The 24,905-nt window shown below is 40.3% G+C and overlaps 1 protein-coding gene across 9 annotated transcripts in view; it reads left to right on the top strand.

Annotated features, from left to right (window-relative positions):
• Nucleotides 1-24,905, top strand: part of ERG (ETS transcription factor ERG) — a 112,463-nt gene that overhangs the window by 30,716 nt on the left and 56,842 nt on the right. For 5 of the 9 annotated variants that reach the window (XM_053386722.1, XM_053386720.1, XM_053386719.1 and 2 more), the window contains exons 2-3: nucleotides 3,744-3,822; nucleotides 4,404-4,490. The exons of 2 other annotated variants lie outside the window; for them this stretch is intronic. In XM_053386722.1, the coding sequence (XP_053242697.1) occupies nucleotides 4,452-4,490 (39 nt within the window). In that variant the 5' untranslated portion in view covers nucleotides 3,744-3,822; nucleotides 4,404-4,451. The remainder of the gene's footprint in view (nucleotides 1-3,743; nucleotides 3,823-4,403; nucleotides 4,491-24,905) is intronic. 2 more of the 9 variants (XM_053386714.1, XM_053386715.1) reach the window with 1 other exon arrangement.

The raw sequence follows: 24,905 nt of genomic DNA, 5'->3' as shown, positions 1-24,905 counted from the left end.
CTCATCCAGCTGTCTCCCTCTCACAGGGGTGGGCATGCTCAATTGTGTCTGAAGCCAGGGTTGATGTCATAGTACTGGCAAAACTTGAGGTTTTTCAGAATATTTTCCTCCTAGTGGGCACCTTCTGCCCCAACCTTTTTTTCTTTTGGTTTTTGGTTGCGTATGATGAGAGAACAGAAAGTGTAGATAGGTAGACCATGAAATAAACACTCATTTTTAGGCTCACATGGCTTATTGTGTTTGAGACAGATACTATTTCATGTGAAGTACCCTTGTTTAGGTTTGCATAATATGCCAATTTATGACAAATTAGTCCATTTACAGCCACAAATTATGTATTTTATGACTGCAAAGTTAAGAAAGCCAATAATAATCTGGCCCAGGGAATTTCTGGCATTCTATCAAGAGCGCATATGATATATCTGAGCTCCTGGGGGTTTGTGTAATGGCAAAGTCTGAGTCAGATGAGTACCAGTTTCAGTGGGACTCTGGGTGCAGACCATCAGTTGTGTTGTTTCATGTGTTTCATTCATTCTAGAAGGACTTATCTGAGGCTCTCTAATGTGGGGGGGGAGATGTCTAATCCTTTCCGTACACACCATTTTTTCAGCCACTCACTCCTTATACAAAGGTGGCAATTAACCCTCTTGATGGAAAGACAGGCATGGTAAATGGACCTGCCCATTCACCCTAGCCGGGCTTTAGCAGTTTTGCAGAGCAGAAGTTTCAGTCAGGAAAATAATGTGGGAAGAAAAGGTAAAACAGCCCTCTTCTATTGCGACAGCATCATTGTTTTGGTCCCGTTTGATCCCTACGTATGTATGCTTTTCAGAGTTTTCCTCTTCATTTTGAATAGGTTGAGAGGTCTAACCATTATCTCCCAGGTTCTGTGTAGTTTGGCCATGTGATTCTAATATTTGATCCTATTGGTTGTTGTCATAGCAGCTTACAGGAGCAGGCTATTAGAGCAATCATATGCACATATTATTAAACACTACCCCAGTTTCCGAGTGGTGAGATATTCCAGGGGCTGCAGGTGCTCACCCAGGGTTTGGTTTCTCAGAATGAGGGACAGTGGAGACTGTGGTGTCTTTATGATATGTGGTTTATTTACACATATAAAACCTGAGTCTACAGTGGAGGGGCTCACAGCATTAACAACCCAAGGAGGTCTTGCTTCTCCCACAGCCACAGTCTTGGATTCAAGCAAAGATCAGGCATGGCTCTGTCTCTCTGGCTTCCCAGCCTGCTTCCTCCTGCTTCTACTTATAGCTCAAACACCTCAACTCTTTCCTTTGTTCTTTCGAACTAACTAACTGTCAGTTGAAGGAGTGGGGTTCCCACCCATTTGGCTTCTGCCATAGAGCCATTTCCTTTCTTAACTTACAGCCTGTATTTAGGGGGTCATTACCAAGGAACTTTTCTAGCTATGCCTGCAATTGAACCTTTGTTGGATCCAGGAATTAGAAGAGACTCAGGCATACAGCTTACCCCACCGAAACTATTAAAACTCATCAAATATATGTTTTCCAGGTGACCTAGGCAAAGTTTCAGGAAGCTCAGCAATTTTCATTAGGCTAAGACAGGTTTGTAGGGACATGGTTATTTATAGTAATAAAGGTAGGAATGAATTTCTTATGAACTGAGTTGATTTTAAAAAAAAGATATTTAGAAAATTAATTATATGTACCTAATAATAGTGTGCATCATTCATCTGTGGCAATATTTGCACATAGTGTGATGACAAAAATAAGCAATTGTTCATTATTAGGATTTTCTTTGTCACATCGTCACATTTTTTCCAGTGGCTATAAAAATGTTCCACACAACCAAGAAAGTTAAATAAAAACCACACAGAAGTGTGCCTAGCTCCTCTTTCAACAGCTTTTTGGCATCATCTGTCAAGTCTGGCATTTTCCAATTCATAAACTCTAATATTTTAATGTATGACATTTAAAGAGCTAAAAATAATCACTCTGCAAGAAAAGAACAATGGATAATGTTGTTTAAATCCAGAAAAGATTTTGCAGTTAAAAAATAAATTTGGCTAATTTGTAAAGCAATCAATCATTAGAAAAGCAAGATCACATTTTTTGTGTGAAATTTTATATACCCAAAGAAGTCACACCAGTGGTCATATAAGCGGGATTTTTGCCTGCACAGTGAATGATTGTCTACATCTTTAAACCTGAGTTTCCTTTATTCTTTGGGATTAGGTTTGGGTCTCTTAAGTAAAAGAGAGTTCTCCAAAAATATAAGACTTTGTCACAATGTAGTGCTTTGTTTATTATTTTATTTAGAATGTTTACTAACAGGATAATTAGAAAAATCTCAAAGTGGTATATAGGAAATAAAAAAAATACAATACATGATACAGTAAAATAGGTCCAACAGGATACTCAAGTGTCAGTGGCAAACATAGGCAAAATGTAAACAACCAAAAAAAAAAAAAAAAAGGTTTAAGCAGGCTGAAAACACTGAAAATACAAAAATGCTTACCAAATTTAGGGAGGCAGAATTGTCCATAGAATAGGAGCCATGGCAGTAAAAGCTGTGCTCCAACTAGCCACCAAATGAATCTGTGGAACACATGGCACCACCAGGAAGGTCTCATCTGACAACCCCAGTAATTGAATCCATCTATGGGGAGAAGGCGATCTCTTAGGGGTCTTGGTACCAAGTTGTTTGTAAAGGTAAAGGTAAAGGTAAAGGGATCTCTAACCACTAGGTCCAGTTATGGCTGACTCTGGGGTTGCGGTGCTCATCTCGCTTTATTGGCCTAGGGAGCTGGCGTACAGCTTCCGGGTCATGTGGCCAGCATGACTAAGCCGCTTCTGGCGAACCAGAGCAGCGCACGGAAACGCCGTTTACCTTCCCGCCGGAGCGGTACGTTATTTATCTACTTGCACTTTGACGTGCTTTCGAACTGCTAGGTTGGCAGGAGCTGGGACCGAGCAACGGGAGCTCATCCCATCGCAGGGATTCGAACCGCCGACCTTCTGATCGGCAAGTCCTAGGCTCTGTGGTTTAACCCACAGCGCCACCCACGTCCCTCACCAAGTTGTTTAGGGCTTTGTAAATTAGTAAGAAAAACTTCAACTTTGCCAGGTAGCATATTGGCAGTCAGTGCAATTCTTTTAATAAGTCATTACCTGCCAGTCTTTCTGTTGTTTGCTCTGCACCAGCTTAAGCTTCTAGATCGATATTAAGGACACCCCTCCATTGTCTCTCGAGCTTAAGGACATGGACTATGTATGTAGAGACAGCAACAATATATCATTCCCCATAGCACCAGCTGATCGCCCTCCCACTAATCTCAGACATCTTAGCTTCTGATACTGTACAATTCATCCCTGGCTGGCCCCTTGAACACCTTCCAGGCCCCACCCCTTACAAATCCTCTTCACACCCTTCTTGAGTGTTTTCTTGGGCAGAAAGGTGTTCTTCAACACTGACAACGCTTCCTATTTGCTTGGAAGATAGAATAGATGGGTGGGTATGCATAGAAACTTGTTAATTAAATGTATATCCTACTCCAGCTTCCAAAGGATCCCATATGTGCATTTTTATGCACACTTTAATCTAGTATATACATTTTTCTATCCATTACTTGGCTGAAGAACTGCATTGCAAAAGAGGAGTGAATTTCAAAAGATGGCTGTGTTTCAGTTCACTTTTAGAAAGTGCAAATTAGGTTGATTCACCTTTAAATGAACTGAATTTAATTTCTCCTCCATCCCCAGCTGTCATTGGCCTGCATCTCACCCATGTGTTTCCCTGGTAAAAGAAGAACATGATGTACCTCCAACTCATTGCTAGAGGGTAGGATACTGCATACAGTGACATCATTTCACACTGGGGAATGCTTGAGGGAGGTTTTGGTTTCTTGAACCCCTTAACCATACACCTGTGATTTTCACAGTATTTTGGATCCCCAGAATATGTTTTTTCTGCCAATGAGTGAATGAATTATCGTATTATTCTTTGGAAGAAGATAATTGTTTCTAATTTATAAAGTGCTTAGCACAATATTTAGAGAGCTGACATTTGGGTGTTGGTGGAAATACCTATCTCTCATTATTCTATTACCTCCTAGTACCCCTGCTTAACATATTACAGCACAGATAAGCTGAATCTGGTTAGTTGTCAAGGCATGACTACCGACAATTTATGAATTGTCTTGAGTTAGATCAATGGATAAATTAAAAAGAAAAGAAAAGAATGAGCCCAGCAGCTTCAGAATTCTGTAAATGGAATGTGAATGTAATTGATATAATCAATATTGATTTTAATAATTCTATGTATGTAGAGCAGTTGGGTTATAAATGGTCTTATATTTCTCTACAAAGTATATTTTTTAAAAAATCTTGTACTGACATGATTCTATCTTCTTGGCTCTACAGTTGCCTTGGGGTCTGACCTTCTGGTACATACGCTGGCTGTTAAAGGACATGATTCAAACTGTCCCAGATCCAGTAGCTCATATCAAGGTAAATTTCATGTTTGCTTACAGGTCTCTTGACAGCTGATTATGCATTAGCTAAATGTCTATCCAAAAGTGGCTATGGCAAGAGAAAGCCAGTGAAAGGGGATTGGGGAGATACTACACAGCTTCTGCTCCTCCTCCTGCTTACCACTAGAGCTCCTTCTATATCTACCGTATTTTTCGCTCTATAACACGCACCCGACCATAACACGCACGTAGTTTTTAGAGGAGGAAAATCCGTAGGCATGCCACCCGTAGGCATTCCCTCCATAACATGCACAGACATTTCCCCTTACTTTCTAGGAGGAAAAAAGTGAGTGTTATGGTGCAAAAAATACGGTAATTTGTTTGGGGAGCCAGCTAGGACCTTCTGCCTTAGAACATGCCACCAACTGTGCCAGGGAGAGATTAAAGAAGGCCAAGTGGCTCTCTATGCTACATAAAAGTGTCTAATTTTCTCAAGTCACTCATGGTGGCCTTGGCATTCTTTGAGTTTAATGCAGGTAGGAAAATACAATGAGATGAGAAGTTGAGGCAGTTCTGGACTTGCTATGCATATATTTATTTCCCTTCAATAGTGATGAAGCCTCCCAGCAACTGCAGCTTATCTGGATGGTGCTGGGATGGTGCTGGGTGGGTGAATCTAGTGCTCCTGCTGATGGGTCCATGCAGCTCCAATCTTCCCACTGCCCTACAAAGCAAACAGGCATGCAACACAACTAACTAACTTCTGGAAGTTCTAGAAGTTTAGATGGGGTATCAGTTAAGTAAACCTCACAGAAAACTCCTGTCTGTGCTTTAGTTTGATAATATTCAAATTGCTAATCCCTATAGATTGAATACAATATTTGCAAACCATTTCACCGCCTACTAGAGTCACTGATTGAATTTGCACATTTGAGTGAGAATTAGAAGATGTTCAAGATATAGGTCAGGCCAGGCTGCAATTGAAAAAGAAAAATCACTCAGCATTCCTGCCACAAACACCAGTAGGGTTTGTATTTTAGGCAACTTACTTGATCTCAGGCAAATGGTCGGGAGCCATGAACAATAGGAATTTTCTTAAGGGTGGGTATGCACTACATTTTGTTGGAGGGCCTGCTTTTGCATTTCCTAATAAAACATGATTCCATTGTCATTTTGCTGCACATTCCTGCATTGTGTCTTCCTTGTGTAACAAGGCACAGCCTGTAAAGTTACAGATACCACTAGAGAAATATTGTGAAAATGTAATAGTGTGATTGAAGCCCATCAGTACAGATTGAATTGAATTTCCTCTCCCTTCTTTGTATTCTTTTGATATTGTAGTGCTGAATGTTTGAATGAGTGCATAGCCCTGGTAGGTCTAAACACAATGACTTCTCCTATAAAGGAGATGTCACTTTAAAGTGGAAATCTATGTGCTTTTATGTAACATGCATTTTAAAAAACGAGTACTTCCACGTGTTTATAAAACACCGAGCATGCTAGATCCTATTCACTTACTTGGAGCTTGTATCACTACAGCTTTTTGAATGAAGATTGGGTTGCTTGTACTGAATCAAGATGTGCATTTTAACAGGGTTTGATTTTGCTAGTAAAGTATGGGATCAAACACAAAGGCAGTTTAATGGAAGAACTGTATGCCTGTTAGAAAAGGAAAGGCTTTGCCATTAGCGTATCTATTTTTCCTTTGAACTTCATTCTTAAAAAGGTAACCAAACCAGAAAATTTCCTAAACTTTTCATAATGAGAAAGAAGACTATAAATGTTTTTGGAAAGGTCAGAACTTGCCTTATTCCTTTTGCAAGTGCAATTCTAATTGCAGTTTATGTTGGCTTTCATGTGACTATTTTGTTCTACTGTTCATTAAAAACAAGGAACAAGTAGTGGTAACTATAGAAACACATTGTACTAATGATAATTCAATGTGATGTTGTTCATTTGTAAAAGAAGGCAAGTTGTACCAAGTTCTATTTTCAGTGGAAAATACTTTTTTTGATCGCACTTTTGGAGAGAAGCAATGCTCAGCATATAGCTAGTCTCTATCATTTGACCCTTCCTTTAGCTTTCTGTGTAAAGGAGGTTTGGTTTGGTTTGGTTTGGTTTGGTTGATAATGCTATTGATTAACCACTCTAGTTATCCTAGGTGCACATGGAAATTTCAGATTTCATTGAATTGAACAGGGCTTACATCTAAGGGAATATGTTCAGAATTGTGTTGTTGGATGAGCTTGGTTCTCAGCAGGTAAAATGGATCATTGTATTGGCAGTTTAAGAAATGGAACTGTCCCATGACTTGCTGTGAAGACAAGTCAGGGAATACAGAGTGCTTTGCTGCTTTGAGTCCAAAAGAATTCCATTTGATTTGGGGTAATAAGACAAGGGGAGATGGAGAACATTCATTCTGCCAGGTGCTGATATTTAGCTTTAATGAACAATTCTCAAGAATTGTGTTTGAGGGACTGGGGTAATGAAGATGAAGATATATATTACCTTAGGTTGTAATCAGCTTCATTTACTCAAAGTTAAATTAATGGACCAAGTTATATTTATTAAGTTCAATGGATTTGAACTCTGAATAAAACTTAGTCAAATGTTATCTCCTGTAATTAACTGTGTATATGGGTTTTCTACCAAATTATGGACTCCTGGAATATCTCAGAGGCTAGCTACTTCTGTGATAGGAAAACCCAGCAATATGCAATTTTTCAAATCACATAAGTTGCTGGTGCAAACTTTTTTTATCTATCCCCTTTAGATGTTAACTTGAATCACACAGAGAGGGGGGGGAGAGGGGGAGGGGGAGAGATTTGAGCAGCTACAAGAGCCATTATATTGTTGAACATTGAACATTGAACATATGAGAAGTTACTGTATTTTGTTACCAACCAGCCATTAAAAATATTTAATTCCTTGTTTTGAATTCTGACTCAGATGCTCAGTAGTACTACTGTTACTAGTAGTAATAATAATAGTAGTAGTAGTAGTAGTAGTAACAATAATAAGTTCATCACCTGAATAAGTTTGTTGAAGGCTTTAACAGATTTGGTAGGTTAGATTGCTAAATAATAGTATGGTTGCAGGATTGGCCCAGGATGTTTTGCCTCTTGAGGCAAAAAAGAAAATGCTGCCCCCCACTTCCTTCTCCTCTGCAGCCCCCTGCCTCCTCCTCTTCTGCCTCCTTCCATTGCTGACACCATTTCCCCTCCAAACTCCCCTCCCCTCCCCTGCAGGTGGTGGGGGAATAAAAGGAGGCTTGAGAGAAGCGGGTGTCAGAAGAGGCAGTGGCAGCTGCAGCAGTGGCAGTGAGTGGCATGCTTCTTGGAGGCCAGAGCTGCCACCTGAGGCAACTGTCTCACCTGAGCTCATGGGTAGGCCAGCCCTGCTCAGTTGAGTGATTTATTTAGTTATAAACCATTTATATTTTGTGTTGTCAGTTTATGTATGTGTATAGTACAGAAGCACAATATTTATTGCTGAGAATGAACACTGGAATATTGATTTTTGGATCCTTTTGAAAGAGCAGAAGGGGCAGCCTGGTCATTGTTTTGTTTCTGACACCCCTGCCTCTGACCCCCATGTCATTCTGGGCCATTGGGAGGGGGAAATGGTGTCCACTAGAAAAATATTGAGAGAAAATTAAGCAAAGTGGCTTTTTTCTTGCAGGATGATAAAAAGAAAAAATCTCAGGTTTCATCACAAGAATGCCTTACAAGAAATTTCAGCTCAGCTCTACTTCATTTATCTTTGGTTTATTTAAAAGTCACACTTTTTTTTTTACTGTTATTTAAGTTAATTATGGGTCTATTTTCTCTCCAAGATAAAATCAATTATGGATCACCATATGGCAAACTGACTTTCTTTATATCACAACTTGTGTAGCATATGCTTTTATTTTTTATTTGCTGTCTTCTTTGCTTTTATGAGTAGCAGAATAAAAAGTTCACAGTATCTAACCCTATTCATTGAGTTCAATGGCACTTACTCCCAGGTCTAGATATCCATATTTTTAAGCTAAATAAAATGTCCTCAAACTTGACTGATACTGACATGGTTAATTCTGAATACTTATGGAAATAAGAAACATGGGGGGAAATCAGGGTTGCTCATAAATATGCAGAAATTGTTATGCAATCAAATTTTTCATCATAGCAAACAAGTTAAAATGTGTGTCGTTCACATTTATTTTGTTTTTAAATTTCTTTCGGTTCTGTGGATTGATGGAATTTTTAGTGAAATTATAAGAAGGAAATTCTTGAATGCCATTCTGTCTTCTCTCTGTGTGTCAATTAAGAGAGAAAAAACCAGCACAAAACTCATTGGTTTTTATTTAAGAAGAAGTGAGAAAGAACCTTTTCTTTGTTTTATAAGTCAGGATTTCTGAACAAATCCAAAAATCATTGCCAGCAGCCAGATGGAGAACAGTGCTAATGATGTGTTCAAAGGGCAACATGTTACTTTAATCTTCCCCCTGAATTTGATATGAGTTCGTTTATAGATTTTAATGATTTCTATTAAATATCCAGGGCTGGTGAGCATCCCCTCATCCCTTTCCCTGGCCTCCCACTGCTATCTATACAGGAATGGAGGAGCTGAGCTACCACACTAGGTTTCATTTTTACTATGGATGCTGGCATACCATTTAGAAAGTTGCAGAGAAATACATTCCAAAAGTTTGTTGTCTTCCACTGTCTTGACTATAATAAATGGCTAAGCTTTCTGTTTTTTCTGTCCTTATAAATGGTCTTTTTCTAAAGAAGAGAAGAGAAAAGAAAAGAAAAGAAATGATGTTCTGAATTTGTCCCTGCTTAGTTGCATCAATTATTTGTGGCTGAAATTATCTTTTTTTGTATCTATAAACATCTTTTATAGATTGAAGGAATTTTAGATTTTCCTATGGTCTTTTGTTTTTACATTTCCCATTCAGTGAGCCAGTTTGTATGCTTGCCCAACATTGCAACCAACAATTTGCTGTTCTGAGCAGGCCTCATAACAACAAACGGAGTAAAAGCTTTCCTACCAGAGCTGATTTTACAGCAGCCCAACAAGTCACAATGCTTTTCTGTTTAGAAACACATGTGAGGGACCTCATTGCCATAGGTATAGTTTATAGTAGGATTGGATGAGTGGTTGGTTAAAGAAGAGAACATAAATGAAATATAGAATGTGTGCAGGGCTGTCTTAAGCATACGTGGTGCTGGGGTGCAAAGATCCGCCCCCCCAGTTGCCCAGTCCCAGGTGCGCAGAAGGGCAGAGCCGGCTGGCCGCCTCAGCGTCTCACTGGCTCGGTCGCCCCCGAACTTGCGGCGCAGAGCCTACCGCAGCAGAAGAGCCCACCGTGGCACTCCGACCGACAAGCGGGCTCTTCCCCGGACTCAACTCTTGGGCCCCGGACTCTCGGCCTGGTCACCCTGAGAGCCCGGCGCCCGGGGGCCCTGCACCCCTAGCGCCTGTGGGTGAGACAGCCCTGAATGTGTGACTTTGAGATTCTGAAGAGAATTTTTTTTTTAATGCTTGATACAGGGGGATGATTGGCTACAGTTGCCACAATGGACAAACCTTCACTGAAGCAGCCATTACAGATTCCTTCCCATCCTCCATAACGCCATACCCTCCAAGTGTCCCTATTTTCCAGGGACAGTCCTGGAATTACAAAAGCCACCCCAGTTTCTGATTTCATCCTGGAATGTCCCTGTTTCCCCCACCAGTGCCACTACCGCTGAGCACGGGGGGTGGGGGATGAGCTGGTGGTTGTCCTGAGTGGCAGTGGTAGCAGTGGTGGCTGCAAGAGAGCACCCCATTACCTTTCCATGGCATCTCCATGACTGCTGCTGCCAGACTCATCCCTTGGTTCAGGCAGAGGCAGGACTACCCTGGACGGGAAGAAAGGGGGAGCAGAGCACAAGGAGTCTGGAATTTAAAAAAAATTACTTTGTGTGTCCATGTCCAATCATGCCCCTTTCTAAAATTTATTCATTGGTGTTTCTCTTTTTGTAAAATAAAATCTGGATTAAGGGGTTTTCTTAGGACCGTGGAGGGTGCATGCAGTGGCAGAAATGCACTGCTGGGGGTGGGTTGCGAAGGGTCAGTTGGGGGAGAGTAAGAAATGTCCCTATTTTCACCTGAGGAATGTTGGAGAGTATGTAATGCCTGATTGACCAACTTTCATTGTTCAGAAGCAGGAAGCAGGTTGCATTCCCGTGTCTTGCATGGATTTTGGTCAGAGCTCTTAATCCTCATGAAACTTCAGGTGACTAGGCCCAAAGCATTGTAATGTTGCTAAGCCTAACCCAGAGTGAGAGAGACAGTTCCTCATCTCCTGACAAACTCACGTTTTACAAGCAAATCCTGTGGAAGAACAAGGAACTCTTGTTGCTGCTGCATCTAGTGATAGCTGTAGTAATGACTGTTTTGTTTTGTGATTTATTTATTTTTGCATGCTCAATGATATTCTTGTAATTTTTTATTTTATTTTAATATTCATAAAAGTGATGTATGAAACATATGATCAGCCTAACACAGTGTATGTGTTCTTGTGGAAATAACCAGAGACATTGGTTCATTCTAATTTCAGATACCCATAATTTGGGTAGAATAGAGACACTTAACAATATCTTCACCACATGCTTTGAATGAATGTTCCTTGTATCGTAGGCTGGTCATATTCAAAGCAGAAAGGAAGAAACACATGTGCAGTCTTACAAAAAAAAAAGTAAGCAAAAGGACACAGACAGGCAGAAATGTAGACAGAGACAATGTGTCTGTCCTTAGGACCAGCAAAGTAGCAGCCACATTCTCTTCCACATGTGCATTGACTTGTGTGTGTTGTGTTAACCAGATGTTGGGATGGCTCCTATATTTGGAACTATGAAGCCAAAATCCTAACAAAATCAAGCCAAATCCCTTCTAACAGAATCAAAGTTCAATACTGAAATTAAGGCCATCATGCAAGATCTTATTAAAACATTTCTCAGTGAAACAATTATGAATGCTCTTTATTTTCTTATCGACACAGTACATATTTATTGTCTTATTATCAATAGCAATCAGCATGCTAACTTCCCAGAAAACAAAAAGGTATCTCTTATGCTTTAGCTTACATTCTATGTTTACCATGAGATGCTTCAGGATAAGCAACAACAAGCTTTTAAAGCAATCAGATCCACTAGACTGATAAATAAGCTTTTCATCTGCTGCTATAAGAACCATAAATAGAAAAGGTATATGCTTTAGAACTGTATTAGATTTCCTATAGTAGCAATAGTAATTACAAAAATTATGCCACATATTGTGGCTATTAATAAAAATATGCTTGAAGTGATGATCAAAGTAAATCACCATCCCTAAAACAAGGCACTTATCTAATGAAGCTAAAACTGATGATGTGAGATAATGGAGTGAGGAATTAAACTTTTCAAGGTAGTTCTAATATATCTATGGTTGCAAACCAATGGTTTTTTAAGAGCAAGAACCTTAGATGCCATGTGCATACAAGTGTTTCAAATGGTCTCCCCTCCACTGATCCATTCCTATAATTTCTGAGCACTATACTCTTTTTTTTTTAAGAATAGTTTTTTATTAACCGACCAATCACATCAAATCAAACCAAATTACATAAATTCCAAATTACACAGCCGAATTTTAAATTTTTGTTGGGGGTACCCATATTTCAAGTTCTGAAGGGGATCCAATCAATTTCTTGCTTCTTACTGCTGTTTTAATGTCCACAAATCTAACCTTATGATGTTCACAGTACTATCCAGTCCTTTCTTCTTGTTTTTCCACATCTCTTGTTGTTATTTTCATATATTTTTCCTTTCTCTTTGTGACCTCTGATAGTCTCCACAAGCTGGTTACACAGTTTGTAATCCTGCGTGGATATTATTATTTTTTATCCAGTAGCCATATCCAGACGTTTTCCATGTAACATCACTTCTATACATCAAAACAGTCTTAGCATCATTAATCTTCACCAATCTGCCTCCTTTCTCAAAACCTCTGAGGAGATTCATCAGGAATGCAGTCTGAAAACAAGTCTGTTCCTTCTCTCGGCTATAAATCCTTTGGCAAGATGGCGACTCCGAATTAATTGCTGTGCCATTCCAAAAGCTCTTATTGCTTCTCGATCTCCATAAAGCATACTTTATCTCCACACAGACCTTAATCATCCTGCTTGGGTCAGTTCAACCAACAATTCTAATGAGGAGGGGTTCTTGTAAATCACATAGAAGGAAAGTAAAAAAGGTCCCGCCCCCCATTCAGTCCCGTTGTCAACATACCCAACCTTTGGTGTATCTTCATCGTAAAATATTCCTGTTTCTCCAACCCGTCGTCTTCTTTCGCAGAGGTCACTTAAATTAGCAGACTTCACTCCCCTTCTTCACTTGAAATATGTGCATTTGCTTCTTTTGTAATCAATTATTCCAAATTGCTGCAGCTAGTGCGCGATCAGAGACAGCATCCAGGAGAGCCGAGGTCCACACGGGGGCATTCTGTCTAGGGCCCTCACCCCCTTCTTTCAAATTAGGGGGTGATTTATGGGCACAGCAGGCAAGGGCAGTGTTCCCCATTTCCTTGGGGCAACAAGGGAGGCTGCCTACTCCCATAACAGCCTCTTAATTACCCCGTGTAGGTCGGAGAGATGGTATTGTTGGCCATCTTCCAATGCGCCCCCTAGTGGCCCCCCAAGCACTATACTCTTTGAGGTATTTATCCTTGCAACACTGTTGAAGTAAAGGGCTAGTTTCACAGCAGCAATCACTCCCACTTTGTAGGTGTCCTGCACTGCTACTGGACTGCCAGTTCGGAAATTTTGACAGCATTTAGTGGGCAAATTTCCACAGTATGATTGTCTCACAAAATCTGTGCACCAACATCCAATATTTGCTGCCCATTGATATCACATTTCACTAGGACTTCCGTAGTGTACTATGGTTAAAAGAATTGCTGCACCAGACTTGAAAGCACTTGTGCTGGCTATTCAGTGCCTAACCAGTAGACAAATGCGAATAAACCTGATCAAATTTAGCTAAACCAATATCTGGTAGCCTTTTCAGGCAACTGTACAGTATAGCTGCAGTAATTCATTTACAGTAATATGCTTGACTGTATGATCACTGGAGTCAGGGGAAATCCAAGCAATGCAAGGCAATTATTATGCTATACCAAGCTGCAGAGGTAATTTGAATGCACTTAATGCTGTTGTAAACATTTCCACGTTGAATTGTTAAGCAGCTGCCTTACATTTTGGAGTATAGCAAAAGTTGTCAATTTTTAGCTTATTTGCATGGCTTCATAGAGAATGAAGTTTCAAAACCTTTAATGTTTGTGGTGGTATTTCAGACTGGTAGCGTTAGGTAGTATTAGAGAAAGATGGTGATTCATTCCTGTATTAACCCCATAACTCATAGTTCTGCAGGCCTTTAAAGATGATTTAAGATATTTTTGGATTTTAAAACATTTGCTATTGATTCATTCTGCTGTGTGTGTCCCGCCCCCTTGATTCTGCTGCTGTTTTATTATTGCTGTGGTTTTAGAAAGTATTAAGATCTGGTCTTCTTTTAAATTCTGGAAGTTTTCAAAATGAATGCCTTTCTGAGGTATAGAGCATCAGGGGAAATCAGAGGAGAAAAATAAATGTCCTAATGAGAGATGCAGAGTTGTCTCCCCTCTCTTCAGATTTATGGCAGAGCTGGTAACTGCTATGGCTAGGGAAAGCATTTTAAGCAGGGGTGCTCAAAGATTCAGGCAGCGGTGCTGGAATATTAGCAGATATCGAGGAAGGCAAAGATCACCTTAATAAACAGACCTCCCTTCTTAATTCTGCCTGAAAATGGCTGGTGCAGGTCAGAAACAACCCAATGCTGCTCCTTGGACCAAGAGTCCTCAGTAGTGTGTTGATTTCTTTGCCCCACACCAGCCCTTTTTTGAGGTGCCACAACTTGAGCTCTGCCTGTTCAAATCTATAGAGGTGCAAAGTTCCACTGACTTGGCTAGACAGAGTTAAAAGACGCTGTGTTTCAAAAAATGACTACTGCAGGGAAATATACATATTTATTTACAAGACTTCTTTTTCAGTACACACAACATTACCTTTCATGAAAAGGTAATGTTTGCAAACAACCCAGTCATTTCTGAAGCAAGCATAGAGATGATTGTGTATGCCTAGTATCGTGGATCCCTAATGTGTAATATGCTACATATTGAATTGTTGATAATATATGAGGCATAGCATTCTTGTTTACATGTGGAATAATTTAGATTGTGGCTTTTATCCTGAAAGAATTACTGAGCATGCTACTAAAGAATGTTTGCAGGAAAACTGTCCTTCATTAATGAATTGAAACCAATGCCTGGTTGAAATATGGTGAGATATGATAACTTAGGTTGTGCACACACTACCTTTCACTCTGTGTCCAGTGCACTCTGATGTGTTCATTTGGGGAGCGGCACGTGCATAAAAGTAGTCACAATCCATACCTATTCTGTCATTTCTTATGAAATACTGCATTTTGATGGCATTTCCCAAAGCAGCTACAATCCAGATTGAGAAAAATAATGGTAATGTAAACACAGCCTGAGTCTGTAGTGAAATGGCAATACAGCTACATTCCTAAAATTCTTAAGGACCTAATAGATTTGTTTTAAGAAAAAAGAAATATTCACAAAATGTCAAACACCACTTTTTATTCAGTCACTGAGTAATTATTATAGAGCTTGAATAAAGAAGACCTGAACTGTAGCTCTCCCTAACTGTAGCATTCTACAGGCATTGGACCAAAGCTAATAAACAGGAATTTTAACAACCTATTATTTCCTCTTCTCATTTAGGTTTTTCTGATATTAAAACAACAGTAAAAAACACACACACCTAGTACTGCACTGACCATCTAAAATGACTAATATGGCAGAAATATAAGGTGGTATCCAATTGGTGGTATCCTCCCTGTGCAGAAGGAAAACATCTGTCAGTGGAATATGGATGGAGGCTGTTCCCTCTCCCCTTCTTCTCCGACCCCCCACAATATACTTTGCATGGTTGGGTGTTCACCAGGAGAAAATTTTGCAGCACACAGGGAGCTGCAGGGGGAAGAAGAATTGCTCAAAAATGGCCTCCCTCCCTGTTTCACTAATGGGTGCCTTTGGTCAGTGAACAGACACCAACTGGACACCCCCCATAAAGAACTGGACTACCACATGTCAGTCTTTCTCTTCTTCCTGGTAATGCCATGTATAATGCACATGTAAAATGTGTGAGCTAGTATTACTTGCTGGTAGGGAAGTGTGCAATGCAACAGTGCCACTGTACAATATCAGGAAGCAAGAGGGTAAAGAAACATGGAGTTGCACGGAACCATTTATTTGTGCATTGTCTGCTAATCCTTGACCTCGCAGGATGGATGTTCATCTTGTATCATGTTCTGTATAAATATGATTTACAATTAGTAATACACACACTTATTTTGCTGTGGAATTTCTTGCTCTGATAACCCTGTTTTACCCAGCTTGTTGGATTTACACTGATTTCTCAAATCAGCTTATATTCAAGAACTTTGGCTTAACTGCCTTGTGAATCAAGCCATATAACAGAGCCCTGTTTTAGTGCCTCTGGCTTCAGAAACAGAGGAAAATTGTTCCATAGCCAAAAGTGTGACTGACTTGGCTGAGCAAAGAGTTTCCTCTGTATTCCTTTTTTTTTTTAAAGACAGCATGTGGTTATAGTTTAAAATCATTATTTAGTTGAGAGGCAAAACCCTACCAGAAAATGCAAGAATATTTGCATGGTCAGTACAGCTAACATGATCTTTAAGCCATTTTTTGCAGGTATGCAAATCCTACATTATATGACAGGTGAAGAAAATTCTGCATAACAGGAGAGAAAGCTATTGAAATTCTTTTTCTGAAATGCCTAGCTGCTGTCCATACATGAAAGGTTTTAGTTTTGGCATTTATAGAATACCAAGTCAATGCTTATCAGTTTCATTGTATCATCTAATGTGATGACACCAAATTGCTGCTGGTGACTGAGGACTTGCTATTTGACTTATTATGATGTTTGGCCTAAACAAAAAGAAAAATTGAGTATTTGATAATAATAAGCATATAGGAACATGTATAAAATTTGTTAGATTTGCGCCCTTAATTATGCAATGAATAAAATATAATAACCTAGCAAAATGCATATATTTTAGGAGAGTTGCATTCATAGCAAGATTTCTTAGATGAATTGCAAGTTAAATTGAATTAATACATTAAAGTCGGAATCATCCATTTTGTATTAGAGTTACTGAAGCATTTACAACAGAAAATTCAGAATATGGCAATTCTAGACAACTTTTATAATTAATATCCCTTTTGTTTTACAATGCTGTGTTTTATAATCTTTTATAAGAATCTATATTGGTTTCTTCAAATAATTGTTTCATAATGTGCTGCTAGTTCCACCTCATTTCAAAAATAACTCAGAAGAAAGTTTAAGCAGGAATATACCTAAAGATTGGTGAGGTTGGCTCCTGCCAAGGGTGCAGGCACAGGAAGGCACAAGAATCATGCCTCTCCATTCTAACTTGGAGTGGCTAAGAGTCCACCTGCCCCTGTGCTCCCCAGGCCATTTCCCTACTACTTGGGTAGTCGGGCAAAGCACAGAGGCTACTCTGGGCGCCTTGGTGGAGGAATCAAGTTGCTGCCATGGACCATCATAGCAGCCCTATGGGGCCTCCTCCCCAGTCAGCCAGCAGCACTATTAGAAATGTGAGCAGAGCACCTGGCAGGGTTCAGAGGGAAGAAAGACAGAGAGTGTGGGTGAGAGTTGCAGGAAGGGGGAAAAGGAAGGAGGGAGACAGAAGGGAAAACAGTGAGCAGAGGAAAGGAGGCAGGCAGCTGAACAGACGGGAGGAGGAGGGGAGATGGAGCAGAGAAGATCTGACCTTACCCAAATGGCTGTGGAGGAAATCACTGGTGGAGCATGAAAGGCAGCGAAAAGCAATTTTTTTGAGTTTCTGGTCCATGGTCTCTCCCAGCTTGCCAAGGGTGCAAGGAGCCTGAGTTCGTCTCTGAATTTGAGGCTGCAAAACCATGCAAACATTAATGTATTTCCCTTAATTAATCTTGCTATTTTGACATAGAACGATCATCTCCACCAACACTGAAACCATGTCACAGATGTAACAATCATTCAGGTTACTTGACATTTTGATGACCTTCCAAAATGTGGTTGATATAGACATTGTTAAGCCTGTAGTAAAAACGATGTAATTGTCTTGTAAACAGCTTGAGAAACCCCACTGAAATACATCAGTCCGATTGCTAACATTTATGAACAAGGTCCCTCACCTACAAAACAAAAAAGTACATTACAAGATTATCTTCATTGTTTGATGCATATATTTTAAAATAATTTTTGGAAAGCCCACAAAGAGGCTCAGCATAAATAGCTGGTTCTTGTGAACAAGAGGCACTTAACTGCAAAAATCTTATGATGGTTAATAAAAAGGCTTGTGTTAGCTTCATTAGCTCAGTTCGTAGTCCCTTGCAGTGTTTATATTTTTAGGGAGTTGGAAATTAACTACTTAGTGAAGATGGATTGGTTGATAACACCACTTTATGCACAAGTTGCTCACAGAAGGCGATACAGTTTACTAGGGTCACTATCCCAATGACAGTAGAAGCTCAAATTAGTTACAAACATGCTTATTGGCTCATGCAAGCACACCACTTTGGGATCTACAGCTGGGTGAAATACGCTAAAATAGCCCTCCTTTCCCATGTAAGAAATGACAGTGAATCTCTAGTAGTGCACACAGATCTTACATAGATATTGTGGGGTCAAGGCTCCTTTAGGGAGAGGAAACAGCCAGAAGTATATTAGAAATGAGCAGCAGCAGAAAAGGTGTGAGGGAGTACAAGCTGGAAAGTTTACTAAAGGCTACAGACACAACATACATTTAACACACATTTCTCCTCTGCAAGTCTCTTGGGAACTGTGGTTTACCCCTTACAGAGCTACAGTTGTTAGCACCCTCAACAAACCAAAGTTCCCAGGATTCTTCAGGGAGGAAAATGTGCTTTAATGCTCTTGTACTAGAACAAAATGAAGTGTGTGTAGTTAGAGTGCAGCAGTTTCCAACATTGCTTCCTTATACAGGAAACACCACTGATTTCAGGGTCATAGCCCATGAGACAACTTCTGAGAATTTGAGGGTTACCTTGTTTTTTATGTGAGTCTTTCTCTGGGCTCATGATATCACACTGCAGCCAGTGTCCCTAACTTCTGGGCTCTTGACACAATAATTTTTTTTGTCTTCCTTTCATAGTGCATTAGACTCTGCATTATTTAACAGCAAGAATCAACCTCTTTTTCCCTTTCAGTGGGAATTTAGTGATACGTTTGTAAACTGTGCAGGTTGGCTTATAAAAATATTAATAAATTAATAACAGCATTCTGGGGGGGAGGGAACCTTTAAAATACTGAGTTGGTTTTGAATTAGACTTCGTTGGAAACAGCTATTATTTTCTACAAATAACGTAATTATGGACTTCCATTTAAAAATAACAAACACCAAAACCCTACATAGCTCTAAAATTCAGGTTTTAATATTTCTAAATTTTGATGTTCATCCTTTCAAAAATGCAAATGAAACAATTTATCATTGACTTGAATTTCTTGAAGGTTGCATTGATCTGTAGTATTGACAGGCTGAAATTAAATTTTCAAAGTATGGCCATTTTTCCATTTAAACTTTTAGAAATTCCTAAACAAACAACAACTAGAAATTGAAATTTGAAGAGTGATAATCTTTGATTTGTTTCTTCGAAAGCAGTCTTTGCTTTCGTGAAATCATTTCAACAGAATAGTGTTTTTCATTTAAATCCACAGAGGTGATGTAATATGGCAGGCAGGTCCAACTTCTAAGAGACTGTGATCTACTCCCACTATAAATAAAGTGGCAGTGATCTACCCATCAAAGTTGTTGAGCTTTTTGGGGGGAGGCTGAGCCAAAGTTATTGAGCTTTTTTCAGGGGGGTGGGGGAATCAGGGTCACACGATCAAACAGGATCGAACAGGGGCACCCCACGATCAACCGGTAGATTGCAATCGACCTGTTGGACACCTCTGTAATATGGGATGTAGCCTTAAGTTAAAATAGCTTTTCTTGTTGCCTTGGGCTCAATGCCGTCTTCTGTACAATTATGGAAGACGAGTGGGATATAAATTAAGAAAAACAAATAATAAATGTGGGATCTCCTCCCTCAATTTCTCTCAGTACTCCCCCTCCTTCCTCACCACTGGCACCCTCTAATAGAAACTCAGGTGGTCACTGCTGACCACACTGTAGCCAAGGCAGCAGCACTAGAAATCAAGAGGGGAGTACAGTGGTACCTCGGGTTAAGAACTTAATTCATTCTGGAGGTCCGTTCTTAACCTGAAACTGTTCTTAACCTGAGGTACCACTTTAGCTAACAGGGCCTCCTGCTGCTGCCATGCAATTTCTGGTCTCATCCTGAAGCAAAGTTCTTAACCCGAGGTACTATTTCTGGGTTAGTGGAGTCTGTAACCTGAAGCGTCTGTAACCTGAAGTGTCTGTAACCCAAGGTACCACTGTACTGGACCCCACACCTAGTTTTGCAAGGGGGGGTCCACCCAAGGGGACAAAAAACAGCTCACTAAGAACCGAACATGCTCAGCATCCACAGACTGTTCTCCCTCCCCCCCCCCCCACAAACTGATGAAGTGGGAGAGTGCAGTACCCTGCTTGAGATCCTTAGAACTTGTAGTATCCCGGAGGAGGACATGGTAAGGTGGCAAGAGTCCCACATAGGAGCACTTGGGCAAGAAGTTGAGGATACTTGCAATATGTTGCTTTCATCCTCTGACCTACTTTTGCCGACCTACAGAACTCTAGTGTGCTTCAGATAATGTCCACAACTACTAACTGCCAGTATAGCTGCTTGATATTCTTCTTGGAAACCATTCAGCCTTCAAAGCTGGCAAGCATACCTTGTGTCATGATGCACATCCTTTCGCTTTGCATAAGTGTTTCTTTTAATGAGGTAGTGCAGTGCAGCTCATTGAAATCGAAAACACATGATATGCCCCAGGCGAAAGAAAGGCAATAACTGCACAGATTTTTGAAACGGACTCGTCATACCACAGGCTACCATTATAACAGAAAAAACAACAAGAATTCTAATATAGCTGTCTGCCCAAATATATTAATTTAAATTGAATGGATTTTATGATATTATAGCTGTGAGGCACAATGTCCTACTTGCAAGCATCTTCAAAACCCTTTTTGGAAGGCTCCCTTAAAATAATCTTGGTTTGCCATTTTGATGGCATGTGCATTTGGGAACTTGCCACCTCAGCTCTCCCAGAAAATAGCTTTTTATCATTTGGGTGACATTTCATGGGATTAAACCCACAAGTGATGCAAAGGAACCGCTTAGGGTTTCATACTGAAATGCCTAAATCTTAGTTATACTTTGAGGAATGAAGTATGGTAGCTAACTTTTCAGATGACGCTAAATTATTCAGGACAGTGAGAGCTGAAGTGGACTGCAAAGATCTCTCCAAACTGGGTGAACAGGCAACAAAATGGCAAATGTGATTCAGTGAAAATCAGTGTGAAGTGATGCACGTTTGGGCAAACAAGCCTAACTTTAAAATATACACTGATGGGATCTGAACTGTCTGTGACTCTCTGTGGTGGTGGGGTGGGGCTAGTAAATGATAATGTCAACAGAGTTACAGTGGATGTGAAAAAGGCCGATTCCATGCTAGGTATTGAAAATAAGACTTTCAGTATCACAGTTTCTTTATGGATACATGGGTAATACAGTATACAGTTCAGAGTGTTCCATTTTATACTGAAATCTTTCCAAACGTACAGAAAAGTGCAACCAAAGTGATAGAGCTTAGAGTAGCCTCCGTACAAGGAAGGCTACGTAACTGAAGCTTTTTAGTCTAGAAAAAAAAGACTAGAGGGAGTCATCATAGAGATTTATAAAATAATGCATGATATCTGCAAGGTGAATAGGTAGATTTTCTTCTTGTAGCATTAAAACTCAGGGACCCCTAATGACACTGATGGAGACTTGAATCCGGACAGGGAAACACTTTTTGACGTAATGCATAATTAACATGGAATTTGCTGCCATAAGCTGTGGGGATGACCGTTAGCTTAAAAGGGTTGGTGGCATCCGTCTGTCTTGGGAGACTATGGAAATGTGCATCTTCGGGGGTGAAGTCAAACTGTTGGAGAGTTACAGCACCTGCTGTGGTTGTAGAGACCAATATGGGAGAGATGTGCTTTGTTGCAGCTGGGGCAGATGAAAATATCTGGTTGTGCTACTACAGGTGCACCATGGCAGATGGTACACCAGATGATAAAATATCCAGAGTGGCTGTAGCACAGCAAAAGCAAGATACAAATAAACATTTGTGGTATAAAAAGTTGTTGAATTTCATTAGGAAGTTACAGGATATGCACTGATTGAAAGTAGAGCAGTGCAGCCACCCCAAAACCCTTGCAGGCACAAACACTGTTACAAGTGGACTCACGTGTAACTGCCCCAGTAGCATCATGAACACAAATCATGCTGAATGTGCAATAAAAGGGAAATCTGCAGGGGCCCTGTGACTTAGAACATGGCAGCTTCCTGTGTTTATATATTTTCACCTAGAATATTTCTGTACTCTGTATCCTTTCACTGCCCGGCTGTTGACTCGTTTCTCGTATCTGTCCTGAGGCTGAAATGGCATTCCATGAACGTTAGACAAGCTCAGCTTTTTATTCTGAGTTCACAAACTTTCCTTCTGAATACAAATATTCTGCCTGACCTCAAGTGCTAAGCACTTGCTTGACAAACACATTCAGTTCCCACTTGCCACCAATCCACTTGGCTTGCAAGTTGAACCAGAAGCTGTCTGCACTAAATATTAAGAAGTTACAGTGGGCTTCTCCACCAGCATTCTTACATCAGGGCCAACTGTTGTAATGTTTTAGTAGCACATTTCTTTAAGTTCAAATATATTGTGCTAAAGCTAAAGTGTCATCAAATCCAGAGACTTATTGAACATTATCTACAACTTTTCTCTCTCTTGACTTTCCATGTCCTCTGTGCTTGTGTTACTGATCACTAGACCTGCAAGATTAGAGGCTTGGGAAAGTATGTGAATCTGCTGTTCTAAGTAGTGTTGGAGGATACTCAAGCTTGTGTTGGATCTGGGTGTTTTCCAGCACAATGTTCTTGTTTATAAGGCCTGCTTGGCTTTTATAAAGCAGCAGCTTCTTTTTTCTATTATTGAGGCCTCGAGCTGTAACTCTCAACGGGCCACGTCCCAAGTAATTTTGAGGGCTTCCAGCAGCCACTGATTTGAGTGAGATCAGTGGAAACTGCACAGCGCACTATCTCCCTCAGGATTTAGTTAACGGTCTTCTGCTTCTAGAAAGGGAGTTTAGCAACATCACAGCACTTGCTGTATCTCTTCAAAACTCAGGAACCACAAAACCCAACCTCTTGGCAACCGATTAAATTTAGCAAATTTTAATGCAATTATGTGGGTTAAGTCAAATATTGCATTCCATGTTTTTCCCTCCTAGAGAGACTTTGAGAGAGCAGGCAAACTTTGCTTTGGCTAGTTAGATTACATTTATAATATTGTGAGAAATGTGTTTGCTTAATAAAACACTGGCATTAACATAGCCTGCAAAAACATAGCTCTTAAAACCTACTTCTGAGCTGCTGCTGCTGCCCTGACTTGGTGCTCATAGTGGAGAGCATAGAGATGCTGGCAGCCACAAGGTGTTGCTTGTCTCCTCATTCTTGTGCTGGAACTCAACACCTGACACACCCCTGGTATGGAAGGCATCGTGAGTTCTGCCGTGCTGGAACTCCCTCCTTGTATCTGCCCATCCAGGTAGCCCCAGAGTTCCTGAGCTGGCACAGCAGTGCTGCTCTTGTGGTTTTTAAAAGAAATGAAGTGGTAAGGGACTATGTTGAAGCTCCTCAACAAAGAATTGTACTCTGGGTGCACAGGAATGCAGCATCCTGTTTATCCCTCTGCGGCTGAAGGGACCTGATAGAAAGAACTAGGCTGCAAGAGAAACTGATGCATAATTTTTAAAATCTGCTATTTATGATTTGCATAACAGAAGAGTCAGTGAAAATGACAGAGGGCCAACTTTTATTGCAAACAAACCATTTCCTCAGTTCAGACACGATGCTTCTCATTCTTGCTATTTTTTATTATGCAAAACGTGCCATGTTCATTTCATGCTTTACTCCCACAGAATGAGAGAGGATGCACTAGAAGCACAAAATGTATACAAGACTGAAAGTTTTCCCCAGACCATAATGATAGGGTATGACCTAAGAGTCACATGCTCACCTCTTTGCCACCATATAATTATTTATTTATTTATTTAGTTAGTTAGTTTTATTTTTTTGCATGCATATCCCACCTTTCCTCCAAGGAATTCAAGGCGACATACACACTCAGCTCCCCCCCCCCCCATTTTATCATTGCAATAACCCTGTGAGGTAGGCTAGGCTGAGAGTGAGTGACTGACTTGAAGTGACCCAGTGAGCTTTATGTCCAAGTGAAGATTTGAAACCTGGTGTCCCAGATCCTAGGTCTTTTGACGGCCAGTGCAATACTGCAGATTATAGCAATAGGATGGTGCCACACTTATCGTACACAAGCGCTTATTTATCAGTGAAGAAACTTTCAAGACTGTGCCATTTGCATTCACTGTGTAATTTATGAGCTGTTTTTCTTAATCCTTCTTCCATTGCCCTGTTCCTAAGACTGGTTACAGCAGCAACAGAAGTATGGAGTCCCAATCAAGGGAAGTAATAATACTGCTCTATTTTGCCTTGGTCAGACCACACCTGGCTGGAGTACTGTGTCTAGTTCTGGGCACCACAATTTAAGAAGGATACTGACAAGCTGGAACATGTGCAGAGGAGGGTGACCACAATGACCAAGCATCTGGAAACCAAGCCTTAAGAGGCTAAGTTGAGGGAGTTGGAATATATTAAGACTAAGAGGAGATATGCTAGCCTCCTTAAAATATCTAAAGGGCAGTCACATGGATGATGGAGCAGGCTTCTTTTCTCCTGCTCTGGATGGTAGGATCCAAACCAATGGATTCAACTTACATGAAAGGAGATTCCGACTAAACATCAGGAAAAGCTTTTCGGCAGTAAGAGCTGTTTGACAGTGGAATGGGCTCCCACAAGAGGTGGTGGATTCTCCATCCCTGTAGCTTTTTAAGCAGAGTTTGGATGGCCATCTGCCATGTATGACATAGCAGAGATTCAAACCAAATGAATAAGAAGGGGCATTCTGATTACAGTGCTAATAATAAACACAATAAACTATGGCAGTACACTGATTTTTCTCTAGCATTTGACATAGTAGGCATCTTTTACA

This window comes from Podarcis raffonei, chromosome 4 (assembly GCF_027172205.1).
Source record: "Podarcis raffonei isolate rPodRaf1 chromosome 4, rPodRaf1.pri, whole genome shotgun sequence".
NCBI classification, from domain to species: Eukaryota; Metazoa; Chordata; class Lepidosauria; order Squamata; family Lacertidae; genus Podarcis; species Podarcis raffonei.
Note: the sequence above shows the minus strand (reverse complement) of the source record. Positions and strands in the feature narration are given on the sequence as shown.